The sequence below is a fragment of the Ovis aries genome, chromosome 8 (assembly GCF_016772045.2).
Source record: "Ovis aries strain OAR_USU_Benz2616 breed Rambouillet chromosome 8, ARS-UI_Ramb_v3.0, whole genome shotgun sequence".
NCBI lineage: Eukaryota > Metazoa > Chordata > Mammalia > Artiodactyla > Bovidae > Ovis > Ovis aries.
Genome location: NC_056061.1, coordinates 76,882,668 through 76,901,828, shown reverse-complemented (window position 1 = coordinate 76,901,828; position 19,161 = coordinate 76,882,668). Strand labels below are relative to the sequence as shown.

At 43.7% G+C, this 19,161-nt stretch overlaps 1 protein-coding gene and 1 long non-coding RNA gene across 4 annotated transcripts in view; one reads left to right on the top strand and one right to left on the bottom strand.

The window, feature by feature from the left end:
* The first annotated feature begins 221 nt into the window (after nt 1-221).
* Nucleotides 222-19,161, top strand: part of LOC114116119 (uncharacterized) — a 29,050-nt gene continuing 10,110 nt past the window's right edge. Inside the window, exons 1-3 of the long non-coding RNA XR_006060659.2 lie at nt 222-3,720; nt 8,403-8,520; nt 8,725-8,842. This is a non-coding gene — a long non-coding RNA (uncharacterized LOC114116119). The remainder of the gene's footprint in view (nt 3,721-8,402; nt 8,521-8,724; nt 8,843-19,161) is intronic.
* Nucleotides 10,054-19,161, bottom strand: part of ESR1 (estrogen receptor 1) — a 402,846-nt gene continuing 393,738 nt past the window's right edge. For all 3 annotated transcript variants that reach the window (XM_042253635.1, XM_027972563.3, XM_042253634.1), the window contains exon 9: nt 10,054-14,654. In XM_042253635.1, the coding sequence (XP_042109569.1) occupies nt 14,420-14,654 (235 nt within the window). In that variant the 3' untranslated portion in view covers nt 10,054-14,419. The remainder of the gene's footprint in view (nt 14,655-19,161) is intronic.

The following is a 19,161-nucleotide window of genomic DNA, read 5'->3' as shown; positions in this document are numbered from 1 at the left end:
TAAATTATTTATACTATTATAATAGTATAAATGTGAATAATGATATAATAGTATAAATTATATACTATTATACTTAATTCATTATTAAGTATAATATACTTATTATTATATTATATATTATAATACTACTATATATTATTATACTATACATTATTAAATATACTTAATTCATTATTAAGTGTAGTAGAGTATACTAGTTCGTTATACATTTTAATACATTTTAGAATAAATCTCATTTCTCTTTTTTATATGTGTCTATTTTAAAGGCTGTTTTAAAAGATCAACTATTTGAATGACAAAACATTTTTTTGTTTTCTAAAGGAAAGTTTTCTATCTCCCTCTTAGTCATCTCCCACTTTGATGTGACTTTTCTGTCTTTTGATTTTCTTATTCAAACAGCATACACATATGTTTTTTAAAACTGGATCTATTTTTATTGTCCTGTGACTTGCATTTTTCACTTACCAATATTCCACAGACATATCAATACATATGTGTCTATTTCCTCTGCATTGGACATCTCAGTGTCTTTTTTTTTCAACTGTTGTTTCCTTTCAGATTTTTGCTGTTTAAGCAATGCTGCGGTAATCATGCTTGCAGGTATGTGTGTGCTCATCTTTTGTAGAATGCTGCTTTTATTTCCCCAAGATGTGCTGTTCAAGGTGGAATTACTGAATAAAAAAGGTATGTACATTCTAAACTTTAATAAATTGTAATAAATTGTGCCAGATTATGTTCTGAAAAGTGGTAATGATTTTCAACCCCACCCAAATTAGAGAAGAGAACCCTTTTCAGAGATCCTCCCTAAGTCGAGAGCGGTATCTTCCAAATCATGGGAATTCATCCCAAATTATTAATGTTCAGAATCTGTACATTATACTCTTTGAGGGAACTTTTACAATGTAGAACCCCAGGCATCACCCCAAACCAGTTAAATCATGGGTCTCCAGTTATCAGTATCTGTCTGAAGCTCTCTGGGTGATTCCCTTGTGTAGACAAGTCCTGAAGGTCTGGACTAGATGTTATCTGTTTTCTAAAATATTGCACGATTGAGGCAGCATTAGCTCTTTTATTTTTATTGTTAGTTCACTCTTCTTCTTTTTTAATCTTTTGGCAGTGCCCTGTGGCATGTAGAATCTTAGTTCTCCAACCAGGGACTGAACCCATGTTCCCTGCCTTGGTAATTCAAAGTCTTAACCACCGGATTGCCAGGGAAGTCTCAGCTTGCTATTTGTAAAATGTCCATTTTCATGACCAGGTTGTATGACCGACCATTGTTCCAGTTTATTCTCTGTTTTTCTGCTGCCTTTTTAAAACAATTTTTAAATACTATTTCCAAGGAACTCTTTGCATATTAGAAAATTAGCCCTGTAATTCATATCATTTATACGTACAGTTCCTTTAGTCACACAGGAAGTGTTAATTTTTATGTCATCGAATCTGACATGTTCTTCTTCCTTCTGAGATTCTGGCTATTGTATATTAAGATGGCCTTTTCCACTGGAAGATTATGCAGATTTTTGCATGCATTCTCTATGAGCAGGTCTCTAATCTATCTGGAATTATTTTTGTAGTTGCTGTGAAGCAAAGAACCACTTTGTTATCTTCCAGATAAATAGATAATTGTCCCAATGCCGGTCAGGAACAAGAACTAGTCTATTATCACTAGCTTTTAGCAACTAAATGTCAGTCAGCATGGGGTTTGTTGAATAAATTATAGCACATACATAAAGTGTTTACTATAATGCAACTATTTTTTAAAATGAGATCAATCTATATTTGTTAGGGAAGCTGTCTAAGCATTTATTATTTTTTAAAAAAATTTTATTTGTTTATTTTTGGCTGCACTGGGCCTCTGTTGCTGCACAGGGGCTTTCTGAAGTCGCGGAACAGGGCCTGCTTTCCAGTTGCGGTGCGAAGCTTCTCACTGAGGTGGATTCTTTGGTTGCAGAGCACGGGCTGTAGGGCACGTGGGCTTCGGTGTCTGCAGTGCACGGCCTTAGTTGCTCCCAGACACGTGGGACCTTCCCGGACCAGGGATTGAAGCTGTGTTCTCCACACTGGCAGGCAGATTCTTATCCACTGGACCACCATGGAAGTCTTGTCATATATTCTTTCTTTTTTTAATATAAATCTATTTATTTTAATTGGAGGCTAACTACTTTACAATATTGTGTTGGTTTTGCCATACATCAACACGAATCTGCCACGGGTGTGCACGTGTTCCCCATCCTGAACCCCACTCCCACCTCCCTCCCCATACCATCCCTCTGGGTCATCCCAGTGCACCAGCCCCAAGCATCCTGTATCATGCATTGAACCTGGACTGGAGATTCATTTCACATATGATATTATACATATTTCAATGTATTCTTAAATTTATTTATTTCCTTTTTTTATTTAGTTTTTTAAATATAAATTTATTTATTATAATTGGAGGTTAATTACTTTACAATATTTTATTAGCACTGAGACGACCCAGAGGGATGGTACGGGGAGGGAGGAGGGAGGGGTGTTCAGGATGGGGAACACGTGTATACCTGTGGCAGATTCATGTTGATGTATGGCAAAACCAATATATTCTTAAATTTAAAAAAAAAAGATATAAAATGGTTTCTTTAATATCCCCACTGAAAAATTTTTTTAATTTTATATTTGCGTATATTTGATTAACAATGTTGTATTAGTTTCAGGTATGCAGCAAACTGACTCAGTTATACATAACACGTGTCTATTCTTTTTCAAATTATTGTCCCAGTTAGGTTGTTACAGAATATTGAGCTCCCTTTTCTGTATAGTATGTTCTTGTTGGTTATCTGTTTTAAATATAGTAGTGTGTACTCATCAGTCCCAAACTCCCAATCTAATCCCTACCCGCCCTTACCCCCTGAGGTGGGGCGGTGGATAAATTCACTAATTCTACAAGTCTGTTTCTGTTTTGTAAATAAGTTCATTTGTATCATTCAGGTTTTCAATTCCACATATAAGCAATATCATATGGTATTTGTCTTTTTCAGACTTACTTCACTTAGTATGATAATATCCAGGTCCATCCATGTTGCTACAGATGAACATGCCCCTACTTTAGTAGAAAGAGAACTGATAATTGTTAAAGGCAAGGGAAAAGTTTAGAAAGTTATGTATAAAATTCAAAACTTAACAATGTGAATAGAGTCTTAGGGGAAGAAACAATTTTCAACACATTAAATAATGTGTTAAATAACTTGTGACAAGGAGCATGATTTGTTTTTGAGATTCAAAATTGCTGCACTAATAATAATTTTAAAAGACAAGAAAAAGGTAATTCTGTTCTTTCATGATGAGACATTTGATTTGCTTTTTAATTATTTTTTTGATATGCCCAAAATAAATTGTGACAGGTCATGTATTAAAAGTGGTAGAATCTTAATGGCTGACTCCACTCCAGGTGGTCATCCTGGATTTATTCTTGGTTCCAGGACTCATGAGCAGAGGTGGTACAAGCTCTTGATTTGAGATGAGGAGGCTCCCAGATCGGGAGACTTGCTGAATCCTCGGAGAAGAGCCTTCTCGGGAGAGATGTCCTCCAATTGGGACTCTTGTTCAGGAAAAACCTCTACTTCCTAAATTTACTCCACCTGCAGAAGTCACCCTGCTCACAGGTGAATCCTGGGACAGCCTGATCACAGAAGGAATGGAAGCGGAAGCCCGGGAAGTCACAGGCAGCTTCAACCAGAGCAGGTGCCACAGATTCACCCTGCTCTCCTTGCTCCTTACAGTCTGCCCCTACTCAGCAACCTCCTGGCAGATTCTGCCACCTAAAACCAGGCTTTGAGAGAGGCTCAGACCCTCGTCTTCTTCCCCCACCCCCACTGATTCTGTGATCGGAATAAGAAATTGATAATAAAACACAAACCCCATCCTAGAAAGGATCTACCTGTAGCAGAGACTCTGGAGCCAAAATACCTGGGCTCAACCCACAGTTCAGCAATTTCCTAGCCCTGTAACCTGAGGAAGTTACTTAACCTTTCTGTTCCCTAGTTTCTTCCTCTGTAAGATGGGATAATAATAGTACCCACTGCGTGGGGTTTGTTATGAGGATTATCCACAGCAATGTAAGGGCTGCACACTGCAAGGCAGGTACTAAGGGACGATAATGCTGGACAGTTCATTGATGTTTATTCCAGCTCCTAATTGATTTCAGAAATAGTTTTTGAGAAGAGCTTTCCACATTTTCTTCCCACACTCATTTTTAACCTTTTTGGGAAGGAGAAGAACGCTTAGGAACTTGAAAGCCCTGCTGATACCCGGGAATCAATAAAGAGGAACAGATGAGCATCTCCTGGGTTTGCATTTCTGAGCTGCCATCCCCACCCCTGCTGCCTCACCAGGTGCGGTTCCCTCAGGACCTCACCTCCCCAGACTCTCGCCATCTTCTTAGCTGGATGGGAGTGAGAGCACCTGGACCCTGAAGATGCCTGACAAAGGTCACAACCTATAGACCAAGGCTAACTGGTTGGCTGCTTACAGGTTGTGGCTTGTTTTTGTAAGCCCTTGACCTAAGAATGGGGTCCATTTTTTTTAACTGTTTTTTGTGTGTGTGTGTGTGTGACCACACCACAAGTTCCCTGTGTTAGTTGCTTGAACAGAGATCAAACCTATGCCCCCTGTATTGGAAGGGCGTAGTCTTAACCATTGGAGTGCTAGGGAAGTCCCAGGTTTCATATTTTCTAAGGGTTGTAAAACTAAAAAAGACACATGAAAACTTTGCCAGCCTCATTAAGTAAGGCACTTACTCTCTGGCCCTTTACAGAGAGAGTTTGGTTCCTTGAGACAAACACCGTTGTGGTGGAGTTGTTAGTGAGAGGGTGGCACCGAAGCACCACCCTGAGATTTTCAGACTCCTTCTCCTGACATGACTTCTCTGAAGGACGTCTCCACCGGGTCAGCTCAGCACTAAATCCCTCCCCTCAGTCTGGCTGCCCCTGGGGAATTCTTCTGCTGAAACCACTTCTGTGGCAGCCATGAAGAAATCTTTCTTTTTCCCCCTCAAAAAAAATTTTTTTTGTTGGATTTTGTGGGGGGTGAGGTAGGGCCAGCGCTTTCATGTTCGCCTTTGGAATGAAAACGGCATCTTTCTTTCATTAGTAATAGGCACAGAGGGTTCTGCAAATCCTTCGGCCTCTCAGAAATTGCATGTTCAAAGTCCTAGTTGGGGCGCCTGCCAGGTCAACGGTCCTCACTGTTCCCTCAGCTGTGGGTGCCGACGTGAGAAAACTGAGGCTTCGGGCCCCTCTGCAGAGCTTGTTTCTCGGGGCTGGGTACTTCCTGTTGGCAGAGAGAGTGCATACGTGGCTACCCAGAGCTCAGCAGGGATGAAGTATGGAAAGTATGGTACCAGGATGGTGACATAGCTTAACAGGTGATAAACTTTGTGTGTTCAGCATTTTTAGCTCCTCTCTTTTGGCTCGTTGAGCTCCTGGCATCGTTTCCCTGGGGACTGCATCAAGCAGTGTCTTCCCTTGATGGTCCTTGTGTTACCCAGAGGTCTGTACTGCCCTGGCGACTGTTGTGAACTTGTGTCTCCAAGGTCACAGAGAAGTTGGGGTCGGGGGGTCGGGGAATAAAAAGACTCACCTTTCCGAACACTTTATCTGAAACCGGACTCAGGATGTTTGTAAGGCTTTCTTTTATCTTTCTGCCTCTAAGCAATCATAGAAAATAAACAGGGAGATCTCCATATAGCTTGAAACTCTGATACAGGCTCCCTTTCACTTTTCTAAACCAAGGCCAAGGCTCAGCAGCTTTTCCCATAGGACTAAGCCTGGATTCACCTGTCTTTTCAGGGTCCAAGTCTTTATACTTCATAGACTCTGGTTCTGTGATCCTGGGCTAGAAGAAGTTGGTACCTGCTTCTACACTGCTAAGTACTGAAAACTGATTTCTCTATCTGAACCTCCCGAGTTTTCTTAAACTTGCTTTTCCTTACATATCATTTTTTGTTTGGCTGGTTTTTTGCATTCTTTGGCTTGTAAGGATTGTTAATGACTGTTTTTGAATATTTAATAATAAATTCAAAGATGAATGAATGGGTCATTAGCTCTAGATTTAATCCCATCTTAGTGAAGCATCTGGCAGCCCCATTGTGGCACCTTCAGCCCTTCCCTTGTTTTGAACAAAGTGGCACCTTAGCCTGGTAGAGCCCCGGAGACTCACCTGCCCCTGGTATCCTCAAGGGCCTGGGAGGGCCCACAGAGCAGCTCCCAGAGGCCACGGCACAATCCCTCCCATGAATGTGTTGTCCCCTTGTCCCACCCTTCTCCCCTCCAGCCTATGGTCTGGGGCCCTGGGTGTTGACATGTGGGTTTTCTGGTTGTAAATCTGGGAATACGCAGGAATCTGGACAGCGTACACCCCATAGAGCCTGAATTCCTGCAGCCCGTAAAATGTTTACCAGCTCACAAAGCTTTCATGGGCCTTCTCCACAATCATTGATTTCTCAGAAAAAAAGGCATCTGCTGACAGGTTGTAGAGCTGCCTAGGGGCCTCTGAGAGCGCTGAGTCTGGAAGGTGCTCAGAACACTGTCTGCCCCGGGGCCTTCTGAGAGACTGGCTCTCGACCAAGGGTCCAGGGCCGGCTGGCAGCTTTGGAGTCCCTTTGGAGTCCCTTCCTCTGCTCCTCCGGCCCCTTGAGGATATCCCACCCTGATTCAAAATCACTTTTTAAAATGTTTACTCTCAGTGTTTCCCTGCCCTAGTTTTTTTTGTTGCTGTTCTTTGTTCATTTTGTTTCTGTTGTTTTTTTTTTTTTTCCCCCTCAATTTCACCTAGTTAGGATGAAAGTGCCTAATTTGTCAGTTCTATGCAGAAAACATGCCTAGGCCAGAGCCCGTGGTCCCATTCCCAGGCCATGAGCTAGGAGCTGCTCTGGGGGCAAGAGAAGGGGGTGAGCCTGGCCCAGGTACTGTCACCCTGAAACAGGGCTTGCTGCCAGTGAGGGCACCACTGCCTCCGACTTCAACATCTCGGGTCATCTGCTAGATAGAGCCTTTCCTGGTGCCAAGGGACAGAGGAACATCCCTCTTCAGCTCACCCACTATTCCAACCAGGGGCAGGAAGGGTGCCTGGATGACCTCAGAGACCAGGAACACTCGCACTGAGTTCCGGAGGCATGGGCAGAAGAAATGATTGTCACACTGTCCTAATCAAGGGCCACCCATTAGTCAGAGAGGAGGTCATGTCTCCCCAGAACTCGAAGGACAGGACATGAAGCATCCTGCCCGAAGTGCCGTATTTCTAGGAGTCACACTTGCCTTAAAATTCCACAGGAATTTTTCTTTCTACTCATCAGATACAGAATAAGCAATGGAGGCCAGGAGGCAGTGGAATGATATAGTCAACATACTGAAAACAAAACTGGTGACCAGGAATTCTACATTCAGAAAAATCATCTTTCAAATATGAAGGTGAAATAAATACAGTACCAGACAAACAGAGAATTCATTACTAGTAGACTTGCCCTAGAAGAAATACTCTTAATAATTCCTTCAGGCTGAGAAAAAATGATACCAGACATGTGACTCAAATCTGCGGGAAGAAATGAAGAACGTTGAAAATGGTGAATATGTGGATTAATATTTTAAAAAGCGCTAAGTCGTGTGTGACTCTTGCAATCCCATGAGCTGTAGCCCACCAGGCTCCTCTATCCATGGGATTCTCCAGGCAAGAATACTGAGTGGGTTGCTATTTCCTTCTCCAGGGGAACTTCCCGACCCAGAAATTGAACCCAGGTCTCCCACACTGCAGACAGATGCTTTACCAACTGAGCTACACAGGAAGCCCTTGGATTAATATTAGAAAGCCTATAAATATATACATTTTCTCATTTTTGTCTTAGCTTCTTTAAAAGATATACAGTTGTACAAGCCAATAAATATAACATTACTGGGTTTATGACATCTAGACAATATGACAATAATAATATGAAGAAGGGAGAGAATGGAGCTACAGTATGGTGGAACAAAGATTTTTATTTTACCAAATTTAAGTTAGTATTAATCTAAAATAGATTGTGAAAAGTTACGATGCATGCTATAAAAGCAACCACTAAGAAAATAACTTTAGAATAGTAAAAAAAAAAAAAATCAACAGATAAATATCAATGATACCCTAAAGGTATTTATTTCACCAAAACAAAGGAAGAGCCAGTAAGGAGGAACAGAGCAATGAAAAAGACAGGAGACATATTCAAAATAACAAAGTGGTAACTGTAAATCTAAACCTATCAGTGATCCCACTAAATGTCAGTGCTCACAGAGCATGATAACAGTTGCCTAATTGTGCCTAACATGCATTGAGAGCTTACTATGGGTAGGTCCTATACCCACACTTGAGACATTTATCTCTTTTGATCTTCAAAACAGCACTGTCCTGAAGATTCACTGCAAGGACTGATGTTGAAGCCGAAGCTCCAATACCTCAGCCACCTGATGCGAAGAACTGACTCATTAGAAAAGACCCTGATGCTGAGAAAGAGTGAAGGTAGGAGGGGAAGGGGATGACAGAAGATGAGATGGTTGGATGGCATCACCAGCTTGATGGACGAGTTTGAGCAAGCTCTGGGAGTTGGTGATGGACAGAGAAGCCTGGTGTGCTGCAGTCCATGGATCGCAAAGAGTTGGACACAACTGAGCAACTGAACTGAATAGCCCTGTAGAATGGGTATTGTTCTTATTTATATTTTAGATATAAGGAAGCCAATGAAAATCAGGATTGAAGAACTTGCCCAGGGATGACAGAACACAAGCTTTTTGGAATCCAAATGAGAAACAATGTGAAAAATTAAACTCATCCTAATAAAGAGGTGAGCGCAGACACGCAGTTGGAGAAGATTCGGGAAAGGGGGAAGAAGCAATGCCAGCTGCTATCCTTTAGTGTTCTCTGTGAATTAACCCATGTAGTCTTCTCAGCAACACTTCCAGGCAAGAGGTACTATTGTCCATCTTTACAGGTGAAGAAGCTGAGGCACGGGGAAAGTACCTTACCCAAGTTTGCATCATAAATAGTATAATGAGGTTTCAAATGGGCTAATCCAGCTGCAGACCCCGTGGGCATATTATGTTGCCTCTCAGTCCCATTATCCCCCTCTCCCCAGTTCACCAGTTAAATCACAGAAACAATGGGGCAAAGAGGACATGCAGGTGGCTCTTCAAAGGGAAAAGAGTCCTGAAATGGAAACCAGAGGTGGGATGGGGTTGGGGTGAACCAGTCCTTTCTGCTTTGGGTGCATGATGGGGTAAGGTTTCTGAACGATTATGTAAGTTTCAGATGCATTCACGCAGTGCTCAATCACGTCCAACTCTGTAGCCCCATGGATTGTAACCCACGAGGCTCCTCTGTCCATGGGATTCTCCAGGCAAGAACACTGGAATGGGCTGCCATCTCCTCCTCCAGGGAATCTTCCCTACCCAGGGATCAAACCTGTGGCAGGCAAGTTCTTTACCACTAGCACCACTTGGGAATCCCCTCATAACTACTCTGAAGCTTTCTACTTCCCCACAAGGAAGGGGTTGGGATTAAACATTAGAAAATAACTACTAGTTTTAAAAATTAATATATTTATTTTAATTGGAGGCTAATTACTTTACAATATTGTAGTGGGTTTTGCCATACATTGACATGAGTCAGCCATGGGTTTACATGTGTCAACATAGTCGAAAAAAAAAAGAAAAGAACTACTATTTTCATGAGCATCTCATATAATCTTCACAATTGTCTGTGAATTAGGTGTTACTGTTATCACCTTGCTGATGAGGAAGCAGAGGCTCTGAAAATTCATGACCAATGGTCATAAAACTTGTATGTGCTGGAGCCGAGAAGTGTGGCCAGGTCTGCCTGACTCCAAGGACCACACATTCCCTTCTGTGCCTGGGGCGGGAGGTCAGTGGGGGTTGGAGGGGAGCCTGGCATTAGACTGATCACCTGAATTTACTATGCTCTGACGATGCATGTCACCACTCTGATCTTGGGCAGCCAGCGCTAAGCAGGGGGCTGACACAAAAACAAACAAAAGGCTTTCATTTAATTCTTTATTTGAACATCAAATAGGTAGAGAAAATTGTTTAAGGTGCTTGAGCATCCCACTGGATTCTTTTTTGTTTTTTGTAAGGTGCAAAAGAGGTTTACAAGTGTGTTTCATTAAACAAAGCAAAGCTGCAACAAAACAGAATCACATCAATAATAGTATGCATTGGCGTATTAATCCATCAAACACAATTTGGCATTTGAGCTTTTCCCCGTAAAAACAAGAGCTCTACACTGAAGAATACATAGTGCACAAAAAGCGCTGTTTATAAACCGTGAGAGAACATAAACTGGCATAATGTCACTTATTAATTCAAGTCTCTATGACCAATGACCTCTCTGTGAATGCAAAGGGGTCCGTGCCTCAGGCACCTGTTCATGGGGCTGTATGTGGTTTCCAGGGTACACAGCTCTGTAAAAACACACTGAAGATGGGTTTGAAACATGGCAGCATTTACACATTTTAAAAGTTCAGGCACATTTGGATGCAGAAAAAAAAAATAGAAATTTTTCTTGAATCTCTGAAAGACAGTGCAAACTTGAAGTGCCATAATAGAGGCAGCAGTTACTTAGAAAACAATTTTCAGTGACTTAGAAGGAGGCCACATTCACGTTAATCCAAATGGAAAGGAACTGCAATTAAAAACAGAGACTAACACTATGAAAAGGTGGATATGTGGGACGGCACTTGAAGTCATTTGCTCCAGTTGACAGTAAGTTTTCAGGAAGTTCACCCAGGAAGTGTGCAGCGTCATCTGGGTCATCATCCCAAGACTTGAACCCAAGAGAATCACGGCTGTCTCAGAAGCTACATATGACTCTACATGTGTTTCTAATAACTAGTTTCCAGAAGCAAATCTGCCTGTGAATATCAAACGTTAACTATAGTCCTAGTGATCACTCCCAGTACCCACAGTCCATCTCAGAGGTGGGGAGTATGACTAGGAAGAGATTTGGGATTGGTTTCATGTAGGGATAGTCTAAACCAGTGGCCTAAACCAACAGCCATTTCAGCGTATAAAGATTTTAAAGCAAGAACATCTAAATGGGAGCAGAAGTTGGATTATCAGTTAGCCTCTTATTTGTTCAGCCCTCAAAAGGCACGGGCTATGGCATGGTTAAATATAGTTGCAAGGTTAATAGGGAAATTGAATCAATGACTACACTTCCTCAGGGGCTGGGTTTTGCAACCTACGTAGGGTCTTCTCTTTGGATGAACTAACCTCTATGATTGTTCCGTGACAGCATTACAGAATCATTACTGCAAGCCTGGAGCTAGGCGATGGCTAAAAGAAACACAGACCACTAGCTATTTCTTGGACTGTACTGCACATGCCTCTAGTTCTGCCCCAGAACTCGAGCTGCCATTATAGGATCAGCTGTCATATACAGCTATTTGTGGTGAACGGGACACAAGTGAAATACTGAACCCTGGTGCACACCCCAAGTGCCAGTGCTGATCTGCCTCAAAATGTTTTCAAGACTCTTATCACGATATTTTTCATTCTTAAAATGCCCAAACCCATTTCCCCACTCTATTCTACTAACCCATCCACTCCCTCTCTGATTGACCTTGTCTTTCAAACTTTAAACTGTATCAGAGTAGGGGGGAAGAATACAGCATATCCCTACATCCGAGTAACATCAGCTGCAAAGTATCAGCTCTCCATCAGTGGCACTTCATTTAAGAATAAGAGATTTCTAAAATTACTTGAAACTCCTGGGCTAACATACCAACCATCTGGTGCTCTCTGCCCATTTCAAATGTAATAGTGTCTTTACATGAGTACAAACATCTTATGTGAAAAATGTAAAACCCTCTGCTGGATTATTGTTTGGATTTAGCTGGTATTACATCATCTAGAATCCTAGAATTTTTTTGTTTGTTTTTATTTTTTTAAAAGAAAATCTAAGTATAAACATTAAAAAGAACCCACTGACCCGTTAGCTACTGTCCAAAAATATTACTACTTATATTTTGGTAAAGCAAAATTAGCTGCCCTGAATAATTTTCCTTTTCAGGCATAATCTCTGCTACATATGATTGTCTATCATTCAATATCCAACAATAGGCATCTGGATTAGTGCTATTTCATCTACTGTGGATATAAAAGTTGATATGAAAATGTGATCATCATTTAAATGAATAATCACCAGGCCTTAGGCATCAATGACTACATGACAAGGTAGTGATACCAAAAAAGTAAACATATTTTTTGTTGGCTTTGAATGTTAACCCAGTCAAATTAAATCCAAAACAGAATCACTACATTCAGTTGTCTGATAAACAAGCATTGCAATTTCAAAAATATATATATTATACTATATAAGGTGCTTCTTAAACAAAAACAACATAAGAATTATGTTCTAAACATTCTTACTGCAGATACATAAAATCGCCCCCAAATTTAGATGCACTTGTGAAAAAACTTTTTATTTTTTTGGACTTCCCAGGTTCCCAGCCCTTTGGTGGTCACTTACTGGGTAATCAGATGAGTGAAATCCACTTCTGAAACAGGCATCCCAAGAGAAGCCCTAGAACCTTGACTGGGCTTGTTGCCTAACACATTGCCTATCAACAGGGTTCGAGTTACAGACAGTGTGGTCACCAGAGGAAACCAAACTTTCTTTATAGCTGAGAAGGGGAACTAATTCATAACTGCTTTAGAGACGCAAAGACCCAGGGAAGCTGCTTCTTGTTTAGTGAGCTTTTCTTGTTTAATCTATAGGTCCAATGGATTCCTATGGCCCAATTCTAGTCTTTTTCTCTTGGCTTAGGAAGTTTAATGAAACAGAGTATGGAGAAGTTTTGGTTTTTTTCCTCCCCCCTCGAGGCTAAACCCTGATTTTTGCATGAGCTCTAAATAACCAAGGGCAGGTGTGGTCTGACCAGGCCCCAGGCAGGCTGAGTTCAGAAAGCTCCAACGCTGGCTCTCCTCCCCCAAGGAGCACTTGCCTCCAACCAGGGTCACTGGGAGCACAAAAGGGAAGAGGAGGAGGAGGACAGCCCTCCATGGACCCCAGGGCAGCCTCATACTACACTGTGGGGTCAGCCCGTAGCACTCCAAAGTGGCTGCAGCCTGTGGCAGGGCCATCCTGAGCCTCACAGTTTTATCCAGTTTCTGCCCCTCTTTGGTCTCTAGCCCCTACAAGAATCATGCACGTTTACTATTAAGCCCACAGTCCCGGGGCTAAAAGTGTCACCAGAGTGCCTGCTCCTTTGCCCTTGGTCACAGCCTGAAAGTGAAAGTGAGGTCGCTCAGTGGTGTCTGACTCTTTGCGACCCCATGGACTGTAGCCTAACGGGCTCCTCAGTCCATGGGATTTTCCAAGAAGGATTTTCACAGCCTAGGCACTAGGAATTCACCTTGTAAGTGACACACCAGGAAGAGTCATGTAGAGCGCCCTCTGCTGGTAGGAGTGAGATCACACTAGAACAGGTCCTGAAGCCCATTTACTGCAAGTCCTGGGGTGAGGGGCGGGGGGAGAAGGGGGAGGTGAGGCTTGGTTTTATAAAATGAAAATGAAAACAAAAGACAAGTATCTATCTAAACTGGTGGATGTGGAGGTTACTTAACTGGGATCAACTTTGCTGCTTTCCATGGATCCATGGGAAGCGAGAATTAATTGGAACCCACGACCTATATATATTTAGTGCTCTCAATGGTAAAGCGTTTAGCAAATTTGAAGGGGCAGTGTACTAAGCTGACAAAGTCTTGACAGTTAGGGGCCTTCCTTCCCTGTGTGCATCTTGTATTCCTATAGGGGAAGTGGGTGGACAATCACTGAATATTCTGCTACAGCCATGCAACAGAGAAAAAGCTTTAATAAAATGATATGGACCTATAGGAATACAAGAGGACATTATAATGAACCCTAGGCCTCGCTTTCTCCAAGTCAGCAATTAAAGGAGCCACTTCCAGTTCTTTCCTGTGGCTGATGCTCAGATCCGTTAACAAGTGCTTCATGTTCATGGAGGTGACATGTCCACTCTCCAGGCCTGGGTCACAAGTAGCTAAAGTGCACAGTCACCTGAACCCAGCTCGGAGACCGAGCTCAGTCATGAAGCGCTAGGTGAATCCTCGTGGTGAGTAAGGTAGCAAAGGCAGAGAGAGAGAGAACGGTTACAAAGAAATGAGCCCTGGAATCCCTTTGGCTGTTCCCAAAACAAGGCGTGCCACATAGAACCGAGCGAGCGAATGAATGGCCATCCATACCAGAAAGCCAGTGGTGGGTGCATGCCAAGAGTGTGTGCAGGGGCAGAATTCGGCTAGAGTGATGCATGATGTGGGTAAAGTGCAACAGGGATTCTCAGAACCTTGGCGGTGGGGGGTGGGGGCCGGGAGCCGGGGAACTCTCAGACTGTGCTGGGGAAATTCTCTGCCTCCCCAGTGATGTAATATGTTTGCAAGGAATGCGATGAAGTGCAGCCAGTGGTGGCCAGCTGGCTCTGATTCACGTCTTCCGGGGGTGTGCTCCCGAAGTTGGCTGGGGCGTGCAGGCGGTGGGCATCCAGCATCTCCAGCAGCAGGTCGTAGAGAGGCACCACGTTCTTGCACTTCATGCTGTATAGGTGCTCCATGCCTTTGTTGCTGCAGGAGGGGAGACACAGACAGGACCACTCAGACCAGCCTCAGACCCAGGATGGCTGAGACGCTGAGGAAGGGCAACTAAGAAAAGCCCCAGGACACTGATATGCCAAACTTTCCTCCTGCTTCAAGAGCCAGTTCAGGGTTTACTATACAGGTGACTTTCTTTCTTCTATCACTGCTACATCTAAAAAGAGAACAGTTGTGTTTGTTGTTTTCATCTAGTCACTAAGTCGTGTCTGATTCTTTGCGACCCCATGGACTGTAGCTTGCCAGGCTCCTCTCTCTGTCCATGGGATTTCTCAGGCAAGAACACTGGAGTGGGTTGCCCAGCCACCAAGTACGAAAGAGGTTTTTTTATGGGGGTGGAGTGGGGGGGCACATCGCTTGGCATGTGGGATCTTAGTACCCCGACCAGAAATTAAACCCAGGCCCCCTGCATTGGAACCATGGAGTCTTAAACACTAAGAAGGTCCAGGAAGGAACTTTTCAAATATGCAGAACAGTTCAAGAAGTTCCCTTGCTCACAACTGTCCAGCTGCTTCTCATTTAACTCAGAATAAAATCTAAATTTCTGTCTGTGCTATGCAAGGCCCGACTGACATGCCTTCCACCCACCTCTCAGACTTTGTCCCTCTTCCCTAACCCATACCTTGAGCCAGCTGAGTTTTCATGCTGCCCCTTAAAAACACCAAGTTCTTTATGCCTAGACTCAGGGTACCTGCACTGGTTCTTCCCCGCTCCTGCCTGGAGGCACTTCTCTCAGATCTCCGGGTGTCACCGGTTCTGAGAGACCTGCCACGACCCCAAGGGCAGAGGGCTCAAGGCCCCGTGGCTTTAGCCAGCCTCTTTCAACGTCATTCCTTTTCCTCCCAGCATGCATGTCAACCTGAAATCCTTCTATGTACGTATTTATGCACATGTGTATTTTTACTCTTTTTAAAGCACCTGTGCTTGTCTGCCTTGGGTATTAGTTGCGGCATGCAGGATCTTTGGTTCTGGTGTGCAGACTCTCTAGTTGTGGCACAGGGCTCAGTAGCTTCGCGGCATGAGGGATCTTAGTTCCCGACCAGGATTTGAACCCCTGTCCCCTGCACTGCAGGGCAGATTCTTAACCACTGGACCACCAGGGAAGTCCCTGTATTTTTACTCTTGCTCCCTAAGCACAAGCACATACACACAAGCACAGACACACACAGACCTAACACACACAGTACAAACTCCACGAGGGGTAGCAATTTGTCCACCCCGTTAGGCCTAGCACAGTGGCAAGAACATGGTTAACCCTCAGAAAATATGGGCTACACAGGGAAATGCAGGCAAATGGCCTTTCTCCTTTGACCACTCTCCCCTACTGTCCTGCTCCACCAGCCACACTTCTGCCTGTCTCCTCCACCACATCACCAGCAGGAGAAAAAACAAACAAACAAACAAACAAACCCAAACACTATTATCTACCTTGAAATTCCTTTTAAAAGAATCGTGTATCATAAGGAGGCAGGCCAAGAGCCTCCTAAAAATTACTTGCATTTTCAGTCAGGGGAAAGTCAACCCTTGTTGGAGGCATGCCATGAAAACAATCAGGCTTCAGAGCAATTCGAGCCATATAACAGCCACCAAAATTACGTTTTAAAGTGGGATTTTGTGGGGTTTTTTTTTTTTTTGAGTTTGTTTTAATTTAAAATGCTGTTAAAGTTAAATGCCCCTGGATCTGACACCGTCTTTCTCTTGCAACCCCATGAATCACATTTACCGTGAGATGAAATCTGGTGTTAAATGCTCTGCATGACAGCATATGGTCGGGGCCAAGCTTAACACAACAGAGTTCTGTAATTTAGATTGGCTGTAATGAGGCACCACAATATTGTTGTCAGTGTTGGTGAGAGAGAGAGAGAAAGAGGGAGGGAGGGAGTCTGCAAGCCAGCTCAAAGCTTGCAACAGAACAGCAACTCCTCTTTAGCCCTTCACACAATTCAAACAGAAACTCCCATTGCCATTGCCCTTGGCCACCTGTTGCCAGTAAAAGTAGCAAGGCTTGTATATTCAGTGCAAATATACTTTGGTATTAACTAACGAGGCTTCCTAATGCTGACAAGCAGTTAATGGATCTGAAAATTCAGCAATTCCAACAACCACCACCACCAACAAAAAAAATCCTTCATCTGTGATACACGGTTTCTCCATCAAATTCCTAGCTCAGAATAAAGCTAATATATTTTCTTCAAGGGGAAGGCTACTCTCTCAGTCAGGAAAGTTGGTAGAGGCTTATGTTATTCTGATCCATCCCCCTCTTCCCTCTGTGTAATATTCATCAAAAGAAATGGACGGGAAAGGACTGAAAATGTATACTCCAAATGCAATGATCTACTTAACCTGGCCGGATTCTCGGGGACTCCTGGGAACACAGACTGCACTCACTTTGACAAGTGAGAGCCGTCAGTTTTGAATTTCAGATTCACAGGGAAAACCTCACGTAATTTGTCTGTTCCTTCATGAGTGACAGCTCCTTCACTCAGTAATGAAGTGATGCTCATATACCGCATCCAACACTTCATACAGGGCACTGAGTGGGTTACAACGAAAGAAAGACACATTTATTTTCTCAAGAAGCTAACGACTTGTGGAGTTAGCTCCAGAAAAGGGGCCACCTGGGACTCTGATGGGATGAACTTCTCGCCACCTGACTCACAGTTTTTCAAGGTTTAAAGACCCCTTAAAAAATTAATCTCTTTCCAGACACCTTGGCCCTTCCCTCAGAGCCACTGAGAAACAGAATCTCTTTTTCATTCCTGGAGGCCTGAAGTAAGCCTAAGGTCATAGGGACTTCATCATGCAGGTGTGGTCTTTCTGGAGTAAAGAATCTAATACTTTCTCCATCTGTTCCCTGAAGGATAAGTTCTGCTCATGGGAACAGTACCCACTAAGTCCCTGGCCAAGCATTTAGAATAGAAACAAGGCCCTTTTCGCCTTCTGGTGCATAAAGGCTCTATTTCCTCTGCTATCAACCTTTCTTATCTCCTATAGAAAATATTTATTGAATAGTTACTCTGTGCCAAGCCCCATGCTTCGGGGTACTGGGTCCACAGAGTAAACAAAACGGGTTGTGAGAACTGCCTCACAGAGTTTACATTTGTAGTCTAATGGTGCTGACAGATAATATAATGGGCAATAACAATCTGGAAGAACAGGGTGTAAATCCCATCTACGTGTTAAGGGTCAGGAGATGCTTCCTGCAAGGAGTCGTATCTAAGCTATGACAGGCTAGCTTACTGTCCAGGAAGAGTCACTCTCTGCCCTGTGTCCATGATCCTTGACTTTGGGTGTTATTGTATGACTTGCTTGCCCAGTGGGATGTTCATGCACATGGACTGAACTAAAAGATTAAAATGCGCTTCACCAAACTGACTCGCCCTCTGGTGCCTCTGCCATCAATATGAGAACATGTCCCAGCTCTCCTGTTGGTACAAGGAGGACAAAAGGTACTCGGGTTAGTCACCCAGCTGACCTTCAGGCCTGCAGCTTGGCGCAGAGCCTCCAGCTGTGCCCAGCTTCCATCACCTGACCTTCAGATGTGTGAGTCCAAGGAAGTAAAAGAGCTGTGCAGCCAACCTGCAGCCTGCAGCACCTCCCCGTTGACTCAGAGAACAGCTGATCAGGGCCAGAGCCTAGACTCCCAGGAAGTCCTACAAGTTAAGTAAGGCTACAGGCGGCTCAGTGGTAAAGAATCTGCCTGCCAAGAAGGAGTCTTAGGTTTCATCCCTGGGCCAGGAAGATCCCCTGGAGAAGGAAGTGGCAACCCACTCCAGTATTCTTGCCTGGGAAATCCCATGGACAGAGGAGGCTGGTGGGCTACAGTCCCTGGAGTTGCAAAGAGTCGGAGACGACTTAACATCTAAGAGTAGCAGCAGCAGCAGCAGAGGATAAAAAGTAATGGAAGCAAAGTAAATGGATTTATATTTTCATCTAAAAGCAAGGGGAAGCCATTTGAAGGCTTTAAGTAGGAAAACAGTGTGATCAGATTTGGTATCAAAATGATCACACTGGCTCTACTGTGGAGAATAGATGAGAAAGGCTGTTAATGGCTCTGAAATTAAATCTGGAGAGATAGGTTAGGCAGCTGGGACAGACATCCTGGAGGAAATGATGGAGGCTCGGACTTGGATCATGGCAAAGGGGATGACAAGAATGGTTTGAGAGGGCTAGAAGAGTCGAGGCTGACCGTCCATGAGGGGTTTGGACCCAGAGTGTCTCATTCGAATTTACACCCATAAGTAAGAGTGTGACACGGGAGCTGCAACAGATGTGCCCAGTGCCCTCTGAGGACGAGTGTGCTCACAGACTGCCCGTGACTGGCTGGGACAAAGTGAATAACCAAAGAGGATTCCCCCTCCCCTGACCTGCTCACCGCACACTCTGCCCCATGTAAGATGCTGCATGGGCTCCAAACCGAGCGTGAGTTAGCGCTTCCTCTGTGAAGCCTTCTCTGACGCCCGCCCACACCCCGGACAAA